The sequence below is a fragment of the Capricornis sumatraensis genome, chromosome 7 (genome assembly GCF_032405125.1).
Source record: "Capricornis sumatraensis isolate serow.1 chromosome 7, serow.2, whole genome shotgun sequence".
NCBI classification, from domain to species: domain Eukaryota; kingdom Metazoa; phylum Chordata; class Mammalia; order Artiodactyla; family Bovidae; genus Capricornis; species Capricornis sumatraensis.
In genome coordinates, this window is record NC_091075.1 from 69,750,819 (window position 1) to 69,766,792 (window position 15,974).

General features: G+C 40.2%; 1 protein-coding gene across 1 annotated transcript in view; it reads right to left on the reverse strand.

Annotated features, from left to right (window-relative positions):
• TEC (tec protein tyrosine kinase) overlaps positions 1 to 15,974 on the reverse strand; it is a 155,303-nt gene that overhangs the window by 43,916 nt on the left and 95,413 nt on the right. Inside the window, exons 3-5 of the mRNA XM_068974837.1 lie at positions 6,878 to 6,982; positions 1,630 to 1,711; positions 787 to 915 (exon numbers count right to left, since the gene is read on the reverse strand). Of these exons, the coding sequence (XP_068830938.1) occupies positions 787 to 915; positions 1,630 to 1,711; positions 6,878 to 6,982 (316 nt within the window). The remainder of the gene's footprint in view (positions 1 to 786; positions 916 to 1,629; positions 1,712 to 6,877; positions 6,983 to 15,974) is intronic.

Genomic DNA, 15,974 nt, shown 5'->3' on the forward strand with positions numbered 1-15,974 from the left:
AAGAAGATCAAACGAGTCAATCCTAAAGGAAATCAGTCCTGAATATTCATTGGAAAGACCTATGCTGAAGCTAAAGCTCCTATACTTTGGCCACCTGATGTGAAGAACTGACTCATTGGAAAAGATTCTGATGCTGGGAAAGACTGAAGGCAGGAGGAGAAGGGGACAACAGATTAGGGGCTGGCTGGATGGTATCACCAACTGGATGGACATGAGTTTGAGCAAGCTCCAGGAGTTGGCGATAGACATGGACGCCTGACATGCTGCAGTCCACGAAGTAGCAAAGAGTCCAACACAACTGAGCAACTGAACTGAACTGTGTGTGTATATATAAAACAGGAAAAAAGACAAAGTCTAAGGATCTAGTGTATAACACGGCAACTATAGCTGACAGCTTTGTAATGTAAATTGAAGTTTTCTAAGAAAATAGAACTTAACTGTTTTCATACACACACACACACACACAGAGGTAAACACACAAGGTTTTAATTAGCTCAATGAGAAGAACCTTTTCCAATGGATAAGTATATCCAATCACCTCACTGTAAATTTTACAGATGTTGCAATTTTGTTAATTATACCTCAGTAACACTGGGGGGAAAGGAGAGAAAAAGTACTGACAGTCCTTCCTTAGGTTCACACTTACCCTTACAAAATATACCTACCCTGAAAGTCTGAAGGCCATATTTAACCAATGGCAAAATCAAAAACATGTCACTTTCTCCCTTTACCAATAATATGTACATCCTGAGCACAATATAGTTATAGAATAAAATGAATACTTACTACTTTCAAAAAGATTATATTTTTCACATCCAGGTGCTAGTTTTTCAGTTTGTCTGCAACACTGATAACTTCCATCTGCCCAAAATTTAGGATGGTATTTAATCATAATATTATTGTTGTTCTTTATTTCTGTAATTCAAAGATACATTAAATGATCAGTGAAATAAAGCAGAGATGACAGAATGTTTCCTTGAATAACACTGTTGATCACTCTTTCCCAAATTCATTGTTATTGTTTAGACACGAAGTCGTGTCTGACTCTTTTGTGACCCCATGGACTGTTTATTATGAGGAAATCCTCATAACATAAAATTAAACACTCAGAAGATGCATATAGTTCTCTTTTTCCTCCTTTTTTTGGTGAGGCACCCTTGTGCTAACAAGGTGAAGCAACCTCTGCTACACTGTGATGGATCAACACAAAAGTCAGCCCATCACCATTTTGTTCTTCAGAGAAAGCAATGAGGATTATGCAGGACAAATTACAAGTGAACATTCTTCACGTACAAGTCAATTCCTCCACATCAAGTGTTGACTACACAATTTCTTGGAAACTACTAAATCCTGCTATCATAAAAGCCCAGTGCTTAGTCACCTGCAAATGTATTATATATTAAATGAAAGCTTGTTTTTCTTAAAAACTATGTATAAGCCACTAGAAGGAAGCAGATTATAAAAAAAGGAAGTTATCTTCGATGTGTGTCACTTACAGGAAAAGAATGACCTTGGAGAAGCATTTATTGTCGATTAAAAGATTATAAATGTAAGATAGTTCTGTCCTAGTGATAAGAATGTTATATTCTGAAATTATGTACAGATTAATATTTCATGATATGAGTTTACCTTCTTTTAACTTCTTTACCCACCGGTCCCTGCTTTGTGCACTAGGTGCAAAAATGTAAAGTGTGTTAGCATCATGCACAACCTGAAATAAAACAAAAAATGGAACAGGTCAGAAATAGCACTCCTGCCTAGCACAGAGCCCTTGGTACTATCAGTTCAGTTCAGTTTAGTTGCTCAGTCGTGTCTGACTCTTTGTGACCCCATGAATTGCAGCACGCCAGGCCTCCCTGTCCATCACCAACTCCCGGAGTTCCCTCACGTCCATCGAGTTGGTGATGCCATCCAGCTATTTCATCCTCTGTCGTCCCTTTCTCCTCCTGCTCCCAATCCCTCCCAGCATCAGAGTCTTTTCCAATGAGTCAACTCTTCTCATGAGGTAGCCAAAGTACTGGAGTTTCAGCTTTAGCATCATTCCTTCCAAAGAAATCCCAGGACTGATCTCCTTTAGCATGCACTGGCTGGATCTCCTTGCAGTCCAAGGGACTCTCAAGAGTCTTCTCCAATACCACAGTTCAAAAGCATCAATTCTTCTGCGCTCAGCTTTCTTCACAGTCCAACTTTCACATCCATACATGACTACTCAGTTCAGTTCAGTTCAGTCGCTCAGCCGTGTCTGACTCTTTGAGACCCCATGAATCACAGCACGCCAGGCCTCCCTGTCCATCACCAACTCACGGAGTTCACTCAGACTCGCGTCCATCAAGTCAGTGATGCCATCCAGCCATCTCATCCTGTCGTCCCCTTCTCCTCCTGCCCCCAATCCCTCCCAGCATCAGAGTCTTTTCCAATGACTCAACTCTTTGCATGAGGTGACCAAAGTACTGGAGTTTCAGCTTTAGCATCATTCCTTCCAAAGAAATCCCAGGGTTGATCTCCTTCAGAATGGACTGGTTGGATCTCCTTGCAGTCCAAGGGACTCTCAAAAGTCTTCTCCAACACCACAGTTCAAACGCATCAATTCTTTGGTGCTCAGCCTTCTTCACAGTCCAACTCTCACATCCGTACATGACTACTGGAAAAACCATAGCCTTGACTAGACGGACCTTAGTCGGCAAAGTAATGTCTCTGCTTTTCAATATGCTATCTAGGTTGGTCATAAGTTTTCTTCCAAGGAATAAGCATCTTTTAGTTTCATGGCTGCACATGACTACCAGTAGGAACCAATAAAAGATTCGGAAATTCTTTAAGCAAAAGTCAATTGCTTTCCAAAGAACCAATTTCAATTTCCAATTCTTTTCCAAAGAACCTAGATTCCCTTCTTACAAAAGCAAATTTATTTCTTCATGTCTACATCAAGTGGGATTTTGCAAAGGACTGTGCTTTTACAGGAGGAAAAAAATGTACAGAGGCCAGGATGCTGTGCCAATCTTATTATTTCTTGCAATGTAAGGAACTAAAGTTCCTTAAGTAAACTTGGTACAACAGGGATTATTCCAATCAAGTATTTTTCTGAATAATATTTAGATGAATGGACTACTCTTTCAGCATCACTCCTACACCTTCCTTTTGCCACTACAAATAACTGCAGTAGGTAGCTTAATTAAGCACTGACTACTCCAACTCGAAACTTCATGCTTTACAGATATTAACTCAATCAATCCTACCATCAAGGCATTAGTATTCCCATTTTGCAGAAGAGGAGACTAAGGCCTATCCAAGACACCAATTCTAAATAGCTCCCAGAGGCACCACTCACACAGAATACACTGCAAATGGTACCCCTTAATTTACCTGCCCATCAGCATGTAGCTGGTCATCCAGAAAGCCAAGATCCTGACTCTAAGTTCCAAACTTTTAACCACAGTACCTCTTTTAGAGTTACCTCCAGGTGAGCAATTAGACAGTCTTATTCCTAATATTTTTAATATTAATAACAAAATTAAGAATGGGAAGCTAACCCAAGAATTTTGGTCTTCACTTTACCCTTGATGGTCAGTCACAAGGCAGAAACACCCTGATTGACCAAAAAGAAATATCTGGCTAGAAACCTCTCTTTACTATGTTAACAGTCACTAGATTGAACACAGATAGCTCTTTCATCAATAGATGACTCTTCCTGACCATATTTAATAGATAATCCTGAGAAATAAAAATAATGTTTTTATGGCAAGACAAGAGAAATGTAAACAAAAAATTCTTATCAGCTCTTCAGCCTCCTCTCCCCCTCCACTGTACATTGTGTAACTCTGTAATGCAAAATCAAACCTCCCCATCGGCAGAAATACCTGCTCAACCCTAAAGAGCAACATCATCTTCCCAGCAGGAACAATACAGTGCCTTAAAAGATAGCATTCCTTCTTGATCTTGTAAGGGGTTACATGACCCACTACAATGCTGCTCAGATCTGGATTCTGTAAAACTGTCAATAATATGTCACATGATGTCCAGGCCTCTGACTCAAAAACTGATGTATCATTAACTGTGTCTTGACTTGTAGAAGGTGGAACAATTCTCAGAGCTTTTTGAGATGCTCCTCCCAGGTTATAATCCTCAACTCTGGCTCGAATTAAGTTTTCCATTTTTTTTTTTTCAAATTCTTTTCCCATGTAGATTGTTACATAATATTGAGCAGAGTTCCCCATGCTATCAGCAGGTCCCTGTTGGTTAGCCATTTAAAATACAGCAGTATGGGGACTTCCCTGGCAATACAGTGGTTAGGACTTCACCCATGCTCTCACTGCCAAGGGCCCAGGTTCAGTCCTTGGTCAGGGAAATAAGATCTCACAAGCTGCATGGAAAAGCCAAAAAAATATATACATACATACATATATACACACACACACACACACACACACACACACACACACACACACACACGGCAGTGTGTACATGCCAATCCCCCCAAAAAATAGATACATGCGTGTGTGTGTGTGTATATATATATATATATATATATATATATATATATAGAATCATTCTGCTGTACACCTGAAACTAACATGACATTGTTAATCAATTATACTTCAATATAAAATAGTTTTTTAAAATCCCCACTTCTTTCTTAGATCAACTGATTAGTTTTTTGTCAACAATCCCTTCTCATTCATTTTAATCAAATAAATGTGGTCTAATAACAATGGGAACACCATAGAACAGTTCAGTTCAGTCACCCAGTCGTGTCCAACTCTTTGCAATGCCATGGATCGCAGGACACCAGGCTTCCCTGTCCATTGCCAACTCTGGAAATTTACTCAAATGCATGTTCATTGAGTCGGTGATGCCATCCAACCATCTCATCCTCTGTTGTCCCCTTCTCCTTCTGTCTTCAATCTTTCCCAGCATCAGGGTCTTTTCCAAGGAGTCAGTTCTTTTTCAACAGGTAGACAAAGGATTGGAGTTTCAGCTTCAGCATCAGTCCTTCCAATAAATATTCAGGACTGATTTCCTTTAGGATGGACTGGTTGGATCTCCTTTCATAGAAAAAATATTGCTATATTCTCCTCAGTGATTAATTCATACAACTAGCACTTTGCTAGGACTACATAAGATACAGAAATGAATCTAAGAAATACCTTATTACAAGACAGTAAATGAGATGTAATAAAGAGGTAAAGATAAAGCACTAAGAGAGAGGGCTCTGGGGATGTATGCTGCCTCATTCGGCCCACGATTTTCATACCTGTGTCAGCCTTGAAAAGATACAATGTGAGAGCTGCAAGTTTTATTTAGGGCAAAATGAGGACTGCAGCCCAGGAATCAGCACGTCAGATAACTCTGAGAAACTGCTCCAAAGAGGCAAGGGGGATGATCAATATATATGTGACTTTTGCTGAAGGGAGGGTACATGCAATCAAGCACATATTTTGCCAGAAGGTTTCTGCTAGGCTCGTTAAACAGTCATCATTATGAAAGATTTTAGTGCTTTTCCAGATATGAGGAGATACAAGAACTGTGCTCATAAAATCAGCTCCTGAAAATATCTATCAGAAGACCTGTCCTGCCAGTTTTTCCTAAAACACAGAGTGCTTCATTTCCACTCTATACCCTGAACTTCTTTCAGGGGGTACTGAAGGTCAGCAGCTGCAGCAGCATCTTGTAGAGGTAAATGGCAAGTGCCCATGACAAGTGCCAATTTGTAGCTAACACCTGTGATATTGTGATTTATAACAACAAATATATATTTGGTCTCTGTTCTGGTTCCTGGCACAGAGCTCCTAGAAACCCCTTGGAATTTCCTGCGCTGAGAAAAGGGGTATTTTTTATTATGCTAATGAGGTGACAATCTGGGAGAAGGTGCGGGAGGGTGCTGGCTGCCAGTGAAGCCAGCCCTGTGATCACAGTATTGGAACTTTCAGTCTCACTTCTCGGAGGTGGAGAGCTCCGAGAAGGACAGAGGAGCTGTGACTGAATTCATTCATCAATGGCCAATGACGTAATCACCTGTGCCTAAGTAATGGAGCCCCCATAAAAACCCAAAAAGGAGAGGGTTCTGACAGCCATCTAGTTGGTAAACATGAGGAGATGTCCACAGACAGATTAATGAATAAAAGCAATTGTTTTATATATACACACACACACACACACATACAAACATATATCTACATACACACAGTGGAACATTATGCAGCTTTAAAAAAGAAAAACCCTGTCACTTGCCTCAACGTGGATAAACCTGGAGGGCATCATGATAAGTGAAATAAACCAGACACAGAAAGATACACACTGCATGATCACAGATGTGGAATCTTAAACGCACTCATAGAGACAGCAAGAGTGGCTGACAGGGGCAGGTAGGAGGAGCACTGGGAGATGTTGGTCAAAGGGTACAAAGCTGAAGTTACGCAAGATGAATGAGTTCTGGAGATCTAAGGTACAGCATGGGGACAGCAGTTAACAACACTACATGCTTGAAATTTGCTAAGAAGGTAGATAAGTGTCTCACCACTGGAGAAAAAAAAAAGGGAGGGGGGAAGGAAAGAAAATGGTAACTACGTGAAATGATGGATATGTTAACTGGCTTGATTGTAGCAATCATCTCATAATGGGAGAAGGAAAGAAAATGGTAACTACGTGAAATGATGGATATGTTAGCTGGCTTGATTGTAGCAATCATCTCATAATGTTGAAATATATCAAAACATCAAATCTATACCCTACATATATATGATTCTTATGGGTCAATTATATTAATACTTCAACAAAGCTGCAAGAAATCAATCAACAAAGCAATGACAGGGAACTTACATGTGAAATAGTAAACATGACTAAAAGCCCAGAAATTCACTGTGGAAAAAATATGCCAGCTCACCTGAAATGGATATTTATTTTGACAGGGAATGACACCATCATCGTTCTTCACTATTTCCACACACTTGATTTTTGACACATCAATAAATCCCTTTCTGTACTTTTTCTGTTAAAAAAAGAGAACCATTTCAATCATAAGTTAAAAGGAAAATATTATTAATAGCAATATTTGTTTTAAAAATCACTGATTCAAAACATTACAATTTCCTTCATAATTATCTGAATCATGCCTGGCTGTATGGCTAAAATTATTCAAAATACTAACACTATGAGGGTTATAATCAAAATAATTAAGCCTTTTAATTTTCAAAGCTGAAATTGCTCTGTCCTTGCCCTCTCCGGAAAGGTCTAGAACTGAGAAAGAGACTCCTTTTGATTGCTGTCTTCCTCAAAGACACACACCTTAACTTGCAGATGACAGCCAACTCTCATAACCCAAAAAAGAAAGCATCAGAGACAAACCAAGCAAAAGTCCATCTACCCGATCACAGATGCAAACTCCAGCCAGAGACATCTTGCACTCCAGCACACAGAACTCAGGAGGATGTGAGGACGCATGCTCATGCAAAACCTCCATTCAGAGTCTATGTTTGAATTTTCTTTTCTTTTTTTTTCCTTCCCTATTGCCCTCCCTCCCTGCTCACTGCAAATCTCCCTACAGCAAGTAACTAATGACATACCAGGACTTCTCCCTGCAAAATATTAACATCCGTGAGCATAATGATCTCACATGTGAGAATTTATCCCAGGGAAAAAAAAATCCAGAAGAATACAAAGTAGTATGTGCAAAGACAATTCGGCATCCTTAAAAATGATTTTAAGCACAATGTAGAAATAAAAAATGTTTACTGAATAATATTAACTGATACATCCCATACAAAAAGCTGCACAAAGACTAAGATTACTTTAGAAGAGAATGTACGGAGTCATATGACAAAGAACAGAAGAAGAGAAATGCAGACGAAGAACACTGTAGTATCTGGGGTGACCCAGGCATGCCCTGGCCCTGGTCATTCAAAATTGCTTCATCTAGTGCTTTGAAACTCCCCTCTGGCCACAACCTTTGGAGTCCCTACCCTGCTCCTTATAAGCAGCTCTGTGTTTTAACTACCACCACCCTTAGCCCAGACTACCAGCTCCCATTTGTTACCTGACCGTCATTTTACCAGTGCAGCCATCCTCCTTGTCTCCCTTCCTCCCTCCACCCCCATCTCTCTCTCCCTCTCCCCAACCCACTCCCACACAGGAATCCCCATCCCCCACTGACATTTCCGTCAGTCCCCAGTTCTACCCACACCTTCTTCTGCTCCTGCATGCCTGGCAGCAGCAGGTCACAAAACAATCCTACCTGTCCTCTCATACTTAGCCAGGCCTTCACAGGTCTCATCTGCCTCCAGTGGAGAGAAGCTGGTGGCCTCCACGGAGACCACCAGTCTCATAAATGCTACAGAGCTGCCAACCCCACCAATTCCCCTCATCCCAGTGGACCATCCCTGTCACTCCCTCATGGAGAAGAGAGAAGCCGTCCCACAAGCACATCCCTGACTTCTTACTTTTGCAGGCCTAAAACACCCTAAGATTCACCCTTCTTTTTCTTCTGTTTCATCCTGTCTCTATGAGAAGGTTAAAAGGACACAACAGCTAAGGACACAATAGTTGGCACTTAACAGACCTCATTTCTCTCTATGCTCACCAAATTCTCACTTTACAGATGAGGAAACTGCACCTCAGACAGGTTAAACACATCACCCAAGGATCCCAAACAGCTCCTAAGGCTCCCTCAACCTTGGATGCCCCAGCTGTAAACAGGTTGACAAAATTAATGGAGCCAAGTCCTCGATGGGGCAACATGGATTCTGAGCATGGACTGACCTTCCGCCCCAAGAGCCAGAGGAAAGCTCTTTACAGCCATACTCTTCTGAGGCCTTTGCTTCTCCTGCCTACAGATCAGAAGTCCCCCACCTTTTTGGCATCAGGGACCAATTTCGTGGAAGACAATTTTTCCATGGACCATGGGGTTGGGGATTGGTTTTAGGGTATTTCAAGTGCATTACATTCCCTGTACACTTTATTTCTAACCTAATGTTGCTGCCAGCAATTAGACAGCAATTAGCGATCTGACAGCAGGTACCGGTCCCAAGCCTGGAGGCTGGGGACCTCTGCTATAGTCACCTTCAGGCCTCTGCCATCCACACCGAGGACCTTCTTCTGGCCTTCCCTTCCTGAAAGAGAGGTATTACACCTTCAGCCTTCATTTCCTTCCCACCCACTCCTCCTTAACCACGTGCAATCTGCCTGCCTCCCTTCTCACCACAGCTGCTAAAGTTGTTCTCAAAAACACTACTCATGACCAAACCAAATGGCCTTCGCTCAGCTATCTTCCGCTCAAGCCTTTATGAGGCATTAAGGAAGTGCTGCTATTCTCTCCTGCAGAGGCTCTGACTTTAGGTCACTCTGGTTTTCCTTCTGTCTCATCCACTCAGTTTCTTACAGAACAATACTTGCTCCGTGCCAGCCACTGTGTTAAGGAACACACCAAGTCCAGAGAGAGAAAGCGCATTTCCTGAACATACAATCCAAATATTGTGCCATTGTTGTGAGTTAACAGTTAACAGACACATCTTACAGAAGAAGGAAACAAAAATTAAGTAACTTGCCCAAGTTTACCTGTGGGAGAGACACACATGAGAACACAGCAATACGTAGTAAGTACTGGATATAAAAAAGATGCTAAGAGAACACTGGGGAACCAAGGCTTATATGATTAATTTCAGAAAAGAAATTCTGATAATACGGTAGGAAGGGAATGAAAATCACAGCACATGGGATGAAAAACATATTCCAGAATGACCTCAGTTGCCTCATCTATAAAATGGGAATAATAGTGCCCACTTCATAGAGATTATTAGATAGTTATGAGAGTTAAATGAGTTAGCATTTGCAAAATGCTTTAAAGAGTGATCTATAATATGATATCTGTGAGTGTTTGCTATATAAAATAAATAAGTAGGAAAAAAAGTGTGGCTGAAGCCCAGGGTACATGAGGCAGGTGCTGCTGCTGCTGCTAAGTCATTTCAGTCGTGTCCGACTCTGTGCGGCCCCATAGACAGCAGCCCATCAGGCTTCCCCGTCCCTGGGATTCTCCAGGCAAGAACACTGGAGTGGGTTGCCATTTCCTTCTCCAATGCGTGAAAGTGAAAAGTCAAAGTGAAGTCGCTTAATCGTGTCCGACTCTAGTGACCCCATTGAATGCAGCCCACCAGGCTCCTCCTTCCATGGGATTTTCCAGGCAAAAGTACTGGAGTGGGGTGTCATTGCCTTCTCTATGAGGCAGGTGAACAGGGCCCAACTTGTAAAGAACCTGGTGCACAGTGCCAAGGGGGCTAGTTAGACAAGGCCACCTACCCTGTTCCTGGGCTTATGCCAGTTAGTGGGCAGAAGAAACTGCGATCCTATTAATAAGTCACACGTGTTCACTGTAGAAACCTTCGAAAATATTAATAGCACGAAGAAAATCAAGTGACTTTTAACCCCCCAACCCTGGAGAAAATCCCTGTTGATACATCATGGAGCTTTTTCAGACACTGCTCTGGGGTCATTTATCACCTGCCAGCTCCCTTAGCTCTTGAGCAGCAGACCATCATCACTTTCTGGAACGCCTATCTCCACTTACCATCTGCCCCCGCGACTAAAAGCGGCTGACAGATGCCAGTTAATCTATATAGGAAAATCGGGGGTGGGCTGGTTTATGCCCCCCTAAATACACATCCCATGATATATAATCTATTGTACTATACTAACATTTGGGTTTATTAATTCAAATACTTCCCTATGAAATTTACAGATAAAGGTTCACACTTAAGTTGGTCATTCATTACTTTACCTATCCTGCCGGCAAACACTGATCAGACACCAAGCACAGCGCTGTGTGCTGCAGTCTCAACATTACGGAAAGGGGTTGAGAGTCCCCTCAAGAGGAGCTCACAATAATATGGTAGGTGGAAGGGGAAGGGGGAAATGACTCACAATCAAATAAAGATGAAGTCATGTGTCATGCTATGCTATGGAATGAGCCGGGAAAAGGCAGGAAAGTTTCAGGGAGGAACTGATATTTTGATTTGGTTTTTAAAAGATAAGTACAAGTTTTCTTTTAGAGAAAGTGGAGAAGAGAACTCAGGCGATAAAAACAACAAAGCACTGATTTAGGGAACAGAAATTCACTGTGGCTGAAGTTCAAAGTGGTTCAGGGGAAGTGTAGGAAAGGACACCAAAATGATTGTTTGAGACCAAATTAGGAATAGGTAACTAATGGTCATTTTGTCCATTGTTTAAATAGGGAAACTAGAGAGACAGATGAAATATGACGTGTGTAAAACAACACATCAACAGAACAGTACAACTGGGAATTAGATGAAAGAGAACCTGCCCCTGGGAAAGTCTTACAAGATACACTATTTTCCTTTAATTTCTAGAATTAAAATATTTTTTAAAATATCAATAACAACTCTAAATTAAACTAAATTTTTATGATTGTATACAAATATCCAGAGCTGGCCCCAGGTTTACCTGCAAAACACCCTCGGGTCCTCCTTTCTACATCCCTGTCCTAAGACTTACTATGCACAATAAGAGTTTCCCTCCGATATTGTTAATGGTTCCTCCCTTTCCCCCTGTATCACAACTTTTATTCCTAATGTGGCTATTCTCAGCTGCCTGCCACAGAAGAAAGCTACTGGATGAATTACCTGTGCACTGCAGGGACCTCAGGTCGGGGGCATGGACTTTGGAGGCAGGCAGATCCTGAGTCCAGCCACATTCTGCCTTCTCTGGGTTCCTCTGTAGGTATAGGATAATTTCACTAAGGATAAAGGATAATTTCACTGCTCATTTCACTAAGCTCTAAGCAGGAAAAAAGATGAGGTACAAAGGTGCTCAGTACAGTCGCCGGTATAGGGAAGTCACTCTCTAAATGGCAGCATCTACTATTAATTCATCTTCACAACAACCCTAGGAAGTTGTTAGGAAACTGAGTAGCTGAGAGGTGATGAGTGGCTGAGCTAGAACTGAAACCACATCTTTCAAACTCACAGAAGCTTTTACCTGACTCCTGGTCTCTCAAGCCTGAGTATTTGTGAACACTTATTTTAAGAAAATAAAATTATCTTATGTCAAACCGTAACAATTATTCTGAGCCAGGCACTATGTGCACCTTTAATGGTAATTCAATGAATCCTCACAGCATTATGAGAGCTACTACCCCACTTTACCGATGAAGAAATCAAGGCTGACAGCGTGTAATTAACTGGGCAGAAGTCACACAACAAACCAAGACCTTAACTCTAATTCCAATCCTGATTTCTCAAGTGCTATGTACTCTTTAGTAACTTGGTATCACTTAACTGAGTACAAACTAACAAGTTAGTACAAACTAACTCAGTGGAAATTTCTCATGTTTATAATTCTTAATAGGTATAAGATCAAAGCAAGTTAAGATTAAATGCAAACTGGACAGTAAATAAGATTCAAACTAACAGCTTACTTGAATGTGAGGGCTGGGCTATTTGCTGGAATTGAATCTCTCTCCCCAAACTATGGAATTAAAACTCTATGGACAGAGAAGCCTGGTGGGCTATAGTCCATGAGGTTGCAGAGTCAGACACAACTGAGTGACTGAACACACACACAGCACACCTTAAAAGCACACCTCAAACCAGTTAGTTGCACACACACTGCCACGCTTTCATTAGGACTCATCTGGTCCAGTTAAATTGTTTAGTGTTCAGTCAGCTTCTGTTTTCTCCAAAGGACACAACAATTAAAACAGACCATAAGTACAAACCCAAAGATGGCTGTTGACATGGCATGTTTAATGACAAAGGACCTTCCAGAGAATACAGACAAAAGATATATTATATATAATAATAGTGAAGTTCTTAAATCTCACAGTCCTCAGCAGATGGGCAGCATCAAAGCTTACTAGTGACATTCACTATATTCTATCATGACCGTTTCTTCACTCAGTCACATTAATTAAAGATTGATTTTGGTTTCCTTCTACCATCAGGCACAGAGATACCAAAGAACCATGATAGAGATTTTAAAAGCACAGAATTTCTTGCCCTTATGGAATTTACAACTAGCCATTTGCTAAGGTTAAGGAAAGGAATAATCAAGTTGACAATGAAAGTTCAGAGGGGTCAATAATAAAAGGCCATAGAGTTTTCAATCAACTCTTGAAAAGGAAAGAAATAAAATGATGTATTCTACCAAAAATCTCAAATGAGTAAAAAGGCCTACTTCATACATGAAGGTTGTTTTCCCTTTCCACTCAGAACAAAGCTGAAAAAATGGGCCTCAAGAGCAACAGGACACATTAATCATAAGAAACAAGGAAAACCTCAGGATGGTTATGACCGTGTGCAAGTGGATACTGGAAATAATTTTGATATAGGCCTTTCCAGTATCAGGAGAATCAGGAGAAGCAGAATAAATAAAATATAAAGTCATTTCCAACTTGGTAATGCTATGATGAAAACTCCCCGCTTTACTAAGTACTAAATTCCAATGAAAAACTAGAAGAAAACTAAACCAAACACTTGGCATCTTAATATTTTTTTCCTCCCTTTTAATCAGCCCATAATAATAACTGACATAAGGGCCTTACAATTTACAAAGTGACTTTAATCAAACAAACAAAAAGAGTACTTTTACATTAAGAAGCCAGTAGTTACATATATAAGCATGGCTCACTTAGGAAGATCATGGTTTCTAACATAACATCCAGAACAAAAACAGGATAAATGATAAGGAATCTGAAGACAAAAAAAAATTCACTTCCAAAATCACATAATAATCTTCAAATAATATTGTGCTGATAGAGATGATTATAAGGTTTCTGGAGATTGTTTTTCACTATATTCAAAGTTAAAGTTTTTATTCCCCCCAAGTAACCATTTCCTGTTAAAGATGCTTCTATACTTCTGGCACCCTTTTCCTAATACCCTTTTGCAACCCAAGGGCACTTTTTAAAACTAATACCAATTATGTTTTATCATAGTTGAAAGCAAAACCTACTAACACAAGTATTTGCAAGTAAGTCTAAAAGTAATTTACTTAAATTCTTAAACTTAGTAAAAACTGGAGTGAGTTATGTAGAAATCAACATATATAGATCTCTTACTTTATAAATTTCATGTGACAGACATCCAAATTCAATGAATTCAAGAATTAACCAATTCAATCCAAAGACTATGAGCCCTAGGGAGCAGAGATGATGCTCGAGATCTCGACTGCCATGTTTCCCCCTTCTTCCTGGTTGCCCAGCTAGACTGTATTTTCCTATCTCCATGCATTTGGGTAAGACCGTGTGCCCAATCTCTGGCCAAAGGCATGTAAGTGAAAGTAATATCAACCATTGCTTATTATATTATACATAAATTTTTCAGTTTTTAGAACTACTAATTGCCACATGCAAACACTAAGATCACAAACAGAAGTCCATAGAGTCACCTTCTATACTAAATTATGATTATTCTGCCACCCTCAGACTAACAAAGCTCTCTTACTCCCATACATCTGCTAAAATGTTCTTCCCAGCGGCTTTATTTGTATTAGCTGAAAACTGGAAACAACCTGAATGACCATCAACAGGTGACGGGACAAACAATGAAATAGCTTACAGCAATAAAAAGAAATGCAACATTGATACAATAAAATGGATATACTTCAAAATAATATGCTAGGTGAAAGGAGCTAGCTTTTTAAAGAGTAAATGCTATATGAGTTTATTTCAAAATTCTCATATATGCAAACTATAGTGCCAAAAATCAGATGAGTGATTACCTAGGGACAGTGAGATAGAAAGGGGGTATGAATTACAAAAAGAGCATGAGGAAAATTTGAGGGGTAATGGATATGTTCATTATTTTATTGTAGTAATGGCTTCACAGGTATATACATATGTCAAGACTTCTCACATAATACATGTAGTATGAAAGTGAAAGTTGCTCAGTCATGTCCAACTCTTTGCGACCCCATGGACTATACAGTCTGCAGAATTCTCCAGGCGAGAATATTGGAGTGGATAGCCATTCCTTTCTCCAGGGGATCTTTCTCAACCCAGGGATCAAACCCAGGTCTCCCCCATTGCAGGCAGATTCTTTATCAACTGAGCCACCAGGGAAGCCCAAGAATACTGAGTGGGTAGCCTATCATGCAGTTTACTATATATCAATTATAACATGCAGTTTACTATATATCAATTATAATCTCAACAAAGCTGAAAAAAAAAAAAATATGGCCCCTGCCTTCAGAGACCTTAAAATCTGGGAATATTTAGAAACTAAGAAATTCTTTGCTAATAATTTACTGTTCTAAATCATAGACTTCAAATAGCTCACGCAGCTCAATATCAAACAACCTTGGGACTTCCTTTGAAGATCCAGCACTTCAGACTTTACCTTCCAGTGCAGAGGGGGTGGGATGGACTCTCAGTCGGGGAAGTAATATTTCACATGCCTCAAGGTAAAAAAACTAAAACAATGGAAACTATATTAACAAATTTAATAAAGACTTTAAACGTGGTTCACAGAAAAAGAAACTCTTAAAAAAAAAAACAACACCCAATCAAAAAATGAGTGGAAGATCGAAATAGACATTCCTCCAAGGAAGACATACAGGTAGCCAAAAAAGTACATGAAAAGATCCTCAATGCAAATCAAAAATACAACGAGGTATCACCTCACACGGTCAGAAGGGTCATAAAAAATCTACAAATAATAAATGCTAGAGAGGGTATAGAGAAAAGGGAACCCTCCTACACTATTGGTGGGCATGTATATTGGTACAGCCTATGGAGAACAATTTGGAGGTTCTTTTAAAAACTAAACACAGAATTACCACAGGATCCAGTAATCCATCTCTTGGCATCTACCCAAAGGAAACCATAATTTGAAAAGATGCATGCATCCCAACGTTAAATGCAGCACAATTTACAGTGGCTCAGACGGTCAAGAATTCACCTGCAATGCAGGAGACCCAGGTTCAATCCCTGAGTCAGGAAGATCCCCTGGAGAAGAGAATGGCTACCCACTCCAATA